The sequence below is a fragment of the Schistocerca gregaria genome, chromosome 6 (assembly GCF_023897955.1).
Source record: "Schistocerca gregaria isolate iqSchGreg1 chromosome 6, iqSchGreg1.2, whole genome shotgun sequence".
Taxonomy (NCBI): Eukaryota; Metazoa; Arthropoda; class Insecta; order Orthoptera; family Acrididae; genus Schistocerca; species Schistocerca gregaria.
In genome coordinates this window covers 546,684,366-546,695,593 of record NC_064925.1, presented here as the reverse complement: position 1 = coordinate 546,695,593, position 11,228 = coordinate 546,684,366, and the positions used below count along the sequence as shown (strand labels likewise).

The 11,228-nt window shown below is 43.5% G+C and overlaps 1 protein-coding gene across 1 annotated transcript in view; it reads left to right on the top strand.

Moving 5' to 3' along the window:
- Positions 1–8,651: 8,651 nt before the first annotated feature.
- Positions 8,652–11,228, top strand: part of LOC126278935 (putative neural-cadherin 2) — a 153,430-nt gene continuing 150,853 nt past the window's right edge. Inside the window, exons 1-2 of the mRNA XM_049979213.1 lie at positions 8,652–8,685; positions 10,401–10,516. Of these exons, the coding sequence (XP_049835170.1) occupies positions 8,652–8,685; positions 10,401–10,516 (150 nt within the window). The remainder of the gene's footprint in view (positions 8,686–10,400; positions 10,517–11,228) is intronic.

Here is an 11,228-nt window from a genome sequence, read left to right as displayed (position 1 = left end):
TAGTCCCTTTTACACGTTAGACTCATCACTGAACCTGGAAGTCAGTCACGCCAAATTCTATAGGTCCTTCGAGCTATACCTAGATAGTGACCGAGAACAGAAGTCTGCCTTCGTGAAAAATTGTCTAATAAGGGAATCACACGACTATCGGAGTGCTGTAATTTTTTTGCAGTTCAGAGCTCAAATACCAATCCCCCAAAATGCTTCCATGCAATTCTAAAGAATTCTCGACAAAACCGACTTTGAGGTTCTTCGACCTACTTTGATGCACTAAAGGCAGGCTCTATCGGCAGTGCTCAAGACTGGTACTCGTAGGATAGCGGGCTCGAGTCTCGGTTTTTTTTTCGTTCAATTCGAATACCGATGGCGTTTAAATATAAAATTATAAAATTAGTTAAATACCTTTCCATTCTTAATTGTGTCTTTAAAGCATAGATTAAAAACTCTTTAAGCAGCTATACAGTTAACTTTCCTGATTTTGCTGACGTGACTTTCATGTTTCGGTCGACCCCAAGTCCAAATGGTTCTGTTCAACTTAAACGAAGACCAGAGGCAACAATTCCGTTGATTGGGTGTCAGAGTACTGTGTAGTATAGGAACAGGGTGACTTTCTTCATATTCGGTTTCGTCACTAACACCACCTTCGGTAGTTTAGTCATCAGAGTTCTGCCAAAAACTGACTGGTACAGGCGCTCTGAAAAGAAATATAAGTGAATAAACAAAACCCTACAACAAAAATAAAATAAAATGGAGCTTCCACTGCTTTCCTACTAGTAGGTACAGTCATTTGTGGTGCCAGTCACTAAAAATTACAATTTTCAAAGCCGATTTAATATAAAAGACATCATTAGTGCCCTGAGTGTTTAGATGTAAAACAATGAAATGAAATAATATTTTCAGTTTTTCGCAGAATTAATCACTTACCTTAACTTTTACAAACATGATCACACAAAAAAGTTGGAAATTTGTGGTAAGTTCTATGGGACTAAACTGCTGAGGTCATCGGTCTCTAGGCTTACACACTACTTAATCTAACTTCACTTACTCTAAGGACAATACAAACACCCACGCCCAAAGGACTCGAACCACCGACGCAGGCAGCCGCGCGAACCGTGACAAGGCGCCTCAGACCGCAAGGCTACCACGCCTCGGCGATCAGAAAAATACATTTTAAATTCGTCTGGAGCTAACAAAACATTATTGTCTTGCTCCGTTCGCTACTTAAACACCAAATTGGGATAATCGTATTAACAGAAACGTAACTGCGCATGGTCATACATATACGGAAAGAAAAGGATGAAAGGACAAGGATGCCCTAGATTCATACTGTGGCGTTGTTGTTATTTGTTTGTTAATATTAGTTAGTGATTGCGACTACTGGATTTATATGGTTTGCTTGCCCTCGTGGTTAAATAAATATGTTTATCAAGAATACCGTACCATCTCTAGAGAGCGCTTCCGAAGTGCCATCTAAAGTTGATTTAGCGTTAATAGTTTCATCTGTGTGCTTCATTACTCAAACAATAATATCAATCCTTATTTTTATGAGTAAATTAGGCACGGCCTTGTTCAACATTTTTTATTAGTCTGCATGAAAATATCTATAAAACAATGTTTCTAGCGTCTTCATATTTCCTTTGGAAAATATTATGCACTCATGTTCCCGTGTTATGTTGTTGTTCAGGCAATAAGGGCGTGATAAACTAAACTTTAGAGACAGTTTGACAGTTTATTGTCACTCGGAGAACAGTCAGGCGTCTACCCGAGCAAGAGAGAGCACCTCTTCGGTTTGCCAATCTGCGGGTTTCGCCATCGCCCTCCACTCAGTCCCTTTAAGAGCATGTAAGGTCTTAAGGGCCCGATAAGCTCTGCAGCCGAATCTTCCCATCTTTTCATCTTTCAGAATATAAGAGCGATCGCCTTGTTTCAAGGGCATTTAACCGAAAGCCTACCACAGTAAGGTAAAGTGGAATGTTGCACACATTATATGTTTAACAAAAAAACAAAGCAACTGAACGTGTCACAGAAAAACATGTCGAAATTAAAAATATAAGTTATTCCAGAAATTATTACGCGAGAACAAAATGTCTCTGAGCACTATGGGACTTAACAGCTTAGGTCATAAGTCCCCTAGAACTTAGAACTACTTAAACCTAACTAAACTAATGACATCACACACATCCATGCCCAAGGCAGGATTCGAACCTGCGACCGTAGCAGTCCCGAGGTTCCGGACTGGAGCGCTAGAACCGCACGACCACCGCGGCCGGCTACGCGAGAACAAATGAATATTTGTTAACCGTGAATAGGCAGAGGTGAAGTTCTTTCGTCAACAAAGACGTGCATTTTAGATCCTCATAGTACTTTCACCACGTGAGAAATCACACTACTACTGTCTGTCTTTCGTGTGATATTACAGCTTCTGTCATGAGTTACCATGTTTTGTAATCGAAGATGTTGCAAGTAATAGAATTTTCAAGTAGCTTTATTAATTCCTGAGATCATCAAGTGATGGCGATAAGCGATCTAAATATTTTGAAAAAGGCTTTTTCCTTAATTGATCTAAAGATGGTTGTATGAAGAGCCGAAACTTATCACCATTTTATATGGTTTTATTTGCGTCTTCACTTTTAAAAAATTTTCTGAAAAATCTTTTTACATTTTCTGATGTTTTTACTTCCAAGCATGATCCTGAACAGGCTACAACAGCATTAGCCTTCAGTATCAGTAATTTAATGTATCAAGTCAGGGTTTACCCCATGTATCATATTTCCTCTTATCTCTTTTACGCATCATTACCGCATAGCTGACCAAAAACACCCAGTCGTTATCCTAGTTCCACATATTCGAAGAACAAACTTATGTCTGTACAAGCATGCTTCAACTGAATAAACGCGAAGGAGTTTTATGCACGCTTGCTCGAAACACTCGATCATGCAAGTCTGCCGGTCTTGCAAGTACGTGTGTGGCCGTCTTAACACTGACGAACAGCTTATTGCTGGTTACGCCCACTCTGTACTACTGGAAATGGAGCTAGCAGAATAGTGCGCACCTATCACACAGTGTTTAAGGAAGGCGGGATGTTTCCTGGTCTCATCGGTCACACATACCTTCAGTCATTTATGTTACCTTCCGGAACACGTACACTATCTTATCATAACTATCCAGACATCTATTAGTGGACATTAATGTACACTGAGTCTGCCCTTCACACTTACAGTGGCTTTGCTGGGGACATGTCTGAATGTGTGCGGAAGAATAGTAGCCTGTTCTTCTTCAAAAGCCGAAATTAGAGAACCTGGGACTCGGCGCAGGTCAGTCCATTACAGGAATGGTATTGTCCATGAACCATTGCCTCACAGATGGTGCTTAATGGCAAAGTACACTGTCATGCTGATAGAATCTGTTGCTCTACTGTACACAGTACACAATCCTTGCTCATTTAGCATTCCCTTAAGTGCAGTATGGGAACCACACCCTAACCACTACAAACACCCCCTACCATAGAACCATCTCCTTTATACTTACTGCTGGCACTACACATGGTGACGGCAGGTAACGTTCTGCAGCCATTCGCCAAATCGAAGCCCTTCCGTCAGAGTGCAGCTAAATATAGCGTGATTCATCACTCCGAATCACTCGTTTCCAGTCGTTCACTGTCCAGTGCCATCGCTGTTTGCACCACCTCAGGCGTCGCTCGGAACTGAATACAGAAATACGAGGGTTGTCCAGAACGTAAGTTCCGATCGGTGGCGAAATGGACACCACAGTGAAAATCCGATGAAGCTCTGCACGAATGTGTTGGGTAGTGTCTCTAGTATGACCGACGATCGCATCAAGACGCTCTTATCAAGTGTGAGCCCATTATGAGTTAGTAAAGGTGCCTGGAACAACGATGCCTCCCACCAAATAGGAAGGCCTGCTCAGAGGCTTCGCCTTAATGAATGCAGCCCACCTAACACAACTGCCACGTACTTCCTTCTTCACGGCAATTCTCAGCCACACTCTGCAGGGGCAGTGAAGACATTCCTGCAATCTTTTCGATGAGAAGTGTTCGATCACCCACAACACAGCCCTAATTGGCTCGTCCTGAGTATCATCTCTGTTCACATGAAACGCTGGACACGAAGACAACACTTAGGCGCAGACTACGCGCTATAGACCAGCGTAGAGAATTATCGGAAAGTACAGGCGGCTGCCTTCTATGACCATGGTGTTCGAAAATTGGTATAACCCTCAGACAGATGTCTAAGTGGTATCGGTAACCATGTATAGAAGTATCTGGAAAGTGTAGCTAAATCTTGCAAATGAAATGCTTCCGATTTTCGTTGTGGTTTTTTAGCGACCGATCGCAACTTACTTTCTCGACAACCCTCGAATTTGGCTTGTGAGGAGCTGCTGGACCACCTTACATCCTTTTTAACTCCCCACCCACAGTAATTTTGCTATCTGGAATACTGGAAGCACTTTGAAAGTCACGAGTGACTTCTTCATCTGATATCATGCAGTTTTTAAAACTGTTAACCTCAATGCCTCAAATATTACTGTCTGTCAGTATATGAGATCTGCCCGCTCTCGGTTTAGTTGTGCTTGTTCCTTTGCATTTCCACTTCACTGTCACATCAACCAGAGTCGACATGGGGACAGCTTTAGAAGTACTTAAATGTTCCTGATGGATTTGTTACTCAGGTGAAGTGCAAAGAACAGTCGACATTCGAAGTCGCTGATTTCAGTCCGGTATAGCCTCTTCTCTACTGACAACACAATACTCCCCACGTCCTTTTCTGCCAACAGGTCCGTCTCTTTTGATATCTAACGGTCGATTCCGCATTAGGGGACAGTCGTGCAGTATCGTCCAGCTTACACCACCGGCCACCACTGTGATTCTCCTTACCGCCTCCAAATGACGGAAGCGTACAGTAAGCAGGAGCAAGCTTGTGTATCAACGTACACTGGAATGGGTTACCTTCTTCCCCTCTTCAGTGCTTTTTCTTCTCTGAGTGCTTGATGGTGTTACCGGCGCTCTTAGTTTAGTTTAGTTTAGTTATGTCATGTTCCGTAGATCATTTTCACGATTATTTTACCGATTTGATGTGGAACAAGTAAGAATACAAGATATATATACACACATCAATAGCGCTAATATGAATATTACTGAAATTTTTAGTTCTGCACATGCAACTACATTTAGAGGTAAGATTTTTTCTTTTCTTTCTTTCTTTTTTTTTTTTTTTTTTTTTTTGGTTTTGCCAGTTCTGAAACAGAAACTCGTCCATGGAATAGAAGGAATTGTCCGAAAAAAAAAAAAAATTAAGCTACATTTAAAACTTGATTTGCTACCTGCCAGACACTTTATGTTGTTGGGCATATAATCAAAGATTTTTGTTGCTGAATAATGTACTCCCTTTTTTAGGAAAGATCATTTTTCCATCTAGTGTTGTACGTATGCACATCACTGTTCTTCGCGTATTGAGATGGATTATTTATAACGAATTTCATTGGCGAATATATGAACTCTGATGGTGCAGTTAAAATACCTGACTCCTCAAAAAGGTGCCTACATGACGTCCTCGGGTGAAAACCACTAATTATTCTCACTGCTCTCTTTTGTAGAATCAGTACTTTATTTCTAAGCGTACAGAAGATATTTTAAGGCCTGTTGTACCCGTTTTAAAGGTAAGTGATTAATGTCGTGGCTATACACTCCTGGAAATTGAAATAAGAACACCGTGAATTCATTGTCCCAGGAAGGGGAAACTTTATTGACACATTCCTGGGGTCAGATACATCACATGATCACACTGACAGAACCACAGGCACATAGACACAGGCAACAGAGCATGCACAATGTCGGCACTAGTACAGTGTATATCCACCTTTCGCAGCAATGCAGGCTGCTATTCTCCCATGGAGACGATCGTAGAGATGCTGGATGTAGTCCTGTGGAACGGCTTGCCATGACATTTCCACCTGGCGCCTCAGTTGGACCAGCGTTCGTGCTGGACGTGCAGACCACGTGAGACGACGCTTCATCCAGTCCCAAACATGCTCAATGGGGGACAGATCCGGAGATCTTGCTGGCCAGGGTAGTTGACTTACACCTTCTAGAGCACGTTGGGTGGCACGGGATACATGCGGACGTGCATTGTCCTGTTGGAACAGCAAGTTCCCTTGCCGGTCTAGGAATGGTAGAACGATGGGTGTCCCCTCGACGATCACCAGAGGTGTACGGCCAGTGTAGGAGATCGCTCCCCACACCATGATGCCGGGTGTTGGCCCTGTGTGCCTCGGTCGTATGCAGTCCTGATTGTGGCGCTCACCTGCACGGCGCCAAACACGCATACGACCATCATTGGCACCAAGGCAGAAGCGACTCTCATAGCTGAAGACGACACGTCTCCATTCATCCCTCCATTCACGCCTGTCGCGACACCACTGGAGGCGGGCTGCACGATGTTGGGGCGTGAGCGGAAGACGGCCTAACGGTGTGCGGGACCGTAGCCCAGCTTCATGGAGACGGTTGCGAATGGTCCTCGCCGATACCCCAGGAACAACAGTGTCCCTAATTTGCTGGGAAGTGGCGGTGCGGTCCCCTACGGCACTGCGTAGGATCCTACTGTCTTGGGGTGCATCCGTGCGTCGCTGCAGTCTGGTTCCAGGTCGACAGGCACGTGCACCATCCGCCGACCACTGGCGACAACATCGATATACTGTGGAGACCTCACGCCCCACGTGTTGAGCAATTCGGCGGTACGTCCACCCGGCCTCCCGCATGCCCACTATACGTCCTCGCTCAAAGTCCGTCAACTGCACATACGGTTCACGTCCACGCTGTCGCGGCATGCTACCAGTGTTAAAGACTGCGATGGAGCTCCGTATGCCACGGCAAACTGGCTGACACTGACGGCGGCAGTGCACAAATGCTGCGCAGCTAGGGCCATTCGACGGCTAACACCGCGGTTCCTGGTGTGTCCGCTGTGCCGTGCGTGTGATCATTGCTTGTACAGCCCTCTCGCAGTGTCCGGAGCAAGTATGGTAGGTCTGACACACCGGTGTCAATGTGTTCCGTTTTCCATTTCCAGGAGTGTATTTCGTTTATCTATGTTATGTGAGAAACAACGTCTAACAAACATATTATGGTAATTTCTATTAAAGAGCGTATATTACTAGACCATACTGAGTCTTTGTCGAACAGTACTAGCTGCCCGCTTGTCTTTCAGTACTGGCCAGAAGTAATTTCAGTGTTTAAATTATACGGACTGTTCAAAAAGTCTCTCCGCAGTGCCGTATAATTGTTAGTGGCGCGTGCCGTATGCAGCAGTGAATATACCGAAATGAAACTCAGTGAAATACAAGTTATTAATTTATTGAATTTTTTGTATTTATTGAATTTTTACTTACAAATTTTCACATTAAATGTTGAAAGTGTCCCCCCTTTCAATGAATACACAATTCAATTCGTCTAATCATGTTTCCAAACACAAGCTGTAACATTTCTTCTGTAACAGAAGCAGTGAAAGTGTATGTTGCAGTTTTCAGTTCATCGATGGATTTTGGACAGTTTTTATAGACAGTTGCTTTCGCTGTACTCCAGAAGAAAAAGTCAGGTGGTGTTATGTCAGCCTATCGTGGAGGTCAAAGTCCCTGTGAAATTATGCGATCACCTTAAATATCAGCAAGCAGTGACATTGAAACGCGAGCTGCATGCACGGTTCCACTATCTTGTTGAAAATAACCGTTCAGTATTTCACTTAACACAATTTCTCCTATGAATTGGTACAGAGCATCACGGCAGTATCGTTGTGCGTTTGTCGTTTCGTTGAAAAATATGGGACCCACAATCCGACGTCTAGAAATTGCAATCGAACCTCCTATTTTCACACAATGAAGTGGTCCCTCATGAATACACAATGAATTTGAAGTACTCCACATGCGAGAATTTTGCGAGTTCGTGTTCATTAAGAATGTCCCTTCCATTTTGTTGAACGAAATGTTTTAACCATTGACAATAACGCACACTTTTGCCACAATCAGTATTTTTCAGTTCTTGCACGACCGTCACTTTGTATGGGACAAGTTCTAATTATTTCCCCACAGCTGTGTGGGCCGTTCCGACACTAACATCTACTTCCTGGGCGAGTTTTCCTACTGACTTGATCGGACTCATCGACGTTTTATCATAAATATCGAATGGTTTGTCCTCAGACAAAACGCTAGGACGACCACTTCTCGGTGCATCTGTCACTGAACCCGTACTTTGAAATATGTTAATCAAAACTCGCACAGTATCGCGATGTGAGATTGTTGTCTCCGAGAAAACTGAATTAAATGTTTGACGAACAGAAACTGTGTATTTACCGCTAGCTTTGAACACTTGTTCTACTTAAAACGCGCGTTCTTCAATGGGTAGCATTTTAACACTGGCAAAAACGAAACAAACGAACAAAGGAACTAAACTTAGACGTTCACGTCAACACGTAACGACACACACCAACGATACGACTGGAGCTGGCTGAGATAAACGAAACGGTGGAATGTTGGGAGAGTCCACTTGAAGGGAAGTAACTCAGACAGGCGAACAATCATACGGCACTGCGGAGAGACGTTTTGAACACACCGTATATCTGCTTCTTACTTCTTTACAGATTGAAATGGCGGAATGTGTAAATAAAGAAGAGGAAGATGGTATGAAGAGCGCATGAAAATGCCTGTCATCAAGATTACGTCTAACAAAATGATCGCGAGGGAGGCAGCTGAAGCGTTTTCAACAATTATAAAAGAAAAAATCGCCGACGAATGGAAGAAAATAAAACCAGAAGGAAATAGTCGAAAAGAGTGTTGAAGAAATAATGAGGCAAAAGGTGGCCATGGAAAGCCAGTTACAGAGCGGCGAAGAAAATTGGAATTTGCTGGAAATAATGGGTCAACTTAAGAGACTGAAAACTGTATTCTGTGTCTGGAGTTTTTTTGAAGAAGACTGAGTGCCACGTACCAAGTGTATAGAGGACATATTGGACGTACGAATCAGGAGAATATTTCGTATTTTATTTGTGATCTCTGCAAAAAAAATGTTCTAAACTTTGGAGAATTTAGCTGAAATAGGAACAATGCTCTCATGCTCGTGTGTTCTATTATTATTCAATAAGCGTCAGTGCAGTGTATCATTAACAACCGATATTACCGCAGGACAATGGCCGATACTGCAAGACACTTTTTACATGCCTTTTAATCGTAGCACGAATGGCAAATCGTCATTTTTACGGATGAATCCAGGTTCTGTTCACAGCACCATGATGGTCGTATCCGTGTTTGGCGACATCGCGGTGAGCGCACATTATTGGAAGCGTGTATTCGTCATCGCGATACTGGCGTATCACCCGGCGTGATGGTATGGGGTGCCATTGGTTACACGTCTCGGTCACCTCTTTTCGCATTGATGGCACTTTGAACAGTGGACGTTACATTTCAGATGTGTTACGAGCCGCGGCTCTATCCTTCATTCGATCCCTGCGAAACCCTACGTTTCAGCAGGATAATGCACGACAGCATGTTGCAGCTCGTGTACGGGCCTTTCTGGATACAGAAAATGTTCGACTGCTGCCCTGGCCAGCACGTTCTCCAGATCTCTCACCAACTGAAAACGTCTGGTCAATGGTGGCCGAGCAATTGGCACATCACAATACGCCAGTATTAACTGTGATTAACTCTTGATTAACTGTGGTATCGTGTTGAAGCTGCATGGGCAGCTGTACCTGTACACGCCATCCAAGCTCTGTTGACTCAATGCCCAGGCGTATGAAGGCCGTTACTACGGCCAGAGGTGGTTGTTCTGGGTACTAATGTCTCAGAATCTATGCACCCAAATTGCGTGAAAATGTAATCACATGTCGGATCTAGTATAATATATTTGTCCAATGAATACCCGTTTATCATCTCTATTTCTTCTTGGTGTAGCAATTTTAATGGCCAGTAGTGTATACAGTGCAGAAGCTGTTACAGAAACGTTTCAGTTTTTCAATTCGTGTCTTTGTATGTGAATTATTCGTCGATTAAATGCTGTACAAAAAGGTTGACCATCCTGAAGATGTTAGTCTCTGGATAGGCTTTAAGATGCTGCATCTCAATAATATTTTTTTTAACTTCAATGATGTAATGATCTGAATGTTTACTTTGTACGAAGTGTCCCACCAGTGTCCGTACACTATACCTGGCTGAGAATTCTCAGCTCGCTGAACGCACGGTGTAGTGGCGAGCCCCTATTTCTAATGGCACTTGCTCGCTCTTCGATCCAGACACGACAACGTGCGTCATTTTTCACGTACTTAGACAGTAAGTGCCGTTCTGAGACGCGTTAACTCGCACACTAGTGACTCAGGCGTGTGTGGACGTGTGTGTTGCAGACCCGGATGTTCGCTACGGCATCGCAGCCGGCAACGTGGGCGGCGCCTTCTCGGTGGACCCGGAGACGGGCGACGTGCGGGTCGCCAGGACGCTAGACTTCGAAACCCGCAGCAGGGTGAGTCCTCCACGGCCTGCTTCTCCGTCTCTCACTTCCAGCACAACCGGCAAGTCGCCAGGTGGCCGCTGCCGTAACTCTCTGAAGTATTCTCAAGAACGCTGCTTCCCTGTTAACAACACGGCTGAACTGACCTGCTTTTTGAACAAAATCATTTTGCTCGTTGGGCCACGTCAATAAAAAAACACCTTGAAAGTGTTGTTAATAAAAATTATCTATTTAAACTAGACTGAACTGCATGTGACTGCTTTAGTCTTTAATAAAACTTGCATCTGACTGCTTATTTAACTGAACTGAACCTTATCTGACAGCATGAATATATTGTTGGAAAATTAATACTGAAAATACACAACTGACTGCATGAAAGTTTAGTGGTAAAAATAAATGAAAGTCACCAACCTGCATCTGACTGCGTCTGTGGACTTAGCTTGTGCACTCCTGCCCGTTTAGCCGATAATAAAACATATATTCAACTCAGCCGTAGTGCAATGGCATAAATTTGTCATTCTAGATAACTTTACTCATTTTGGTCCTGTTTGTTACTTAATAAAAATTCTGTCCTGATCTGAATAATTTGCCAACTGTGCAATGGCATATAGATTATTTTGCTCTGATAAATGAAATTATTAGCTTTACTCATGGGAACTTTACTTTAATGTACCTTTTGGTTCAATGCAAACACAGGATACGGAGAACGACATAAGGTGTGAGA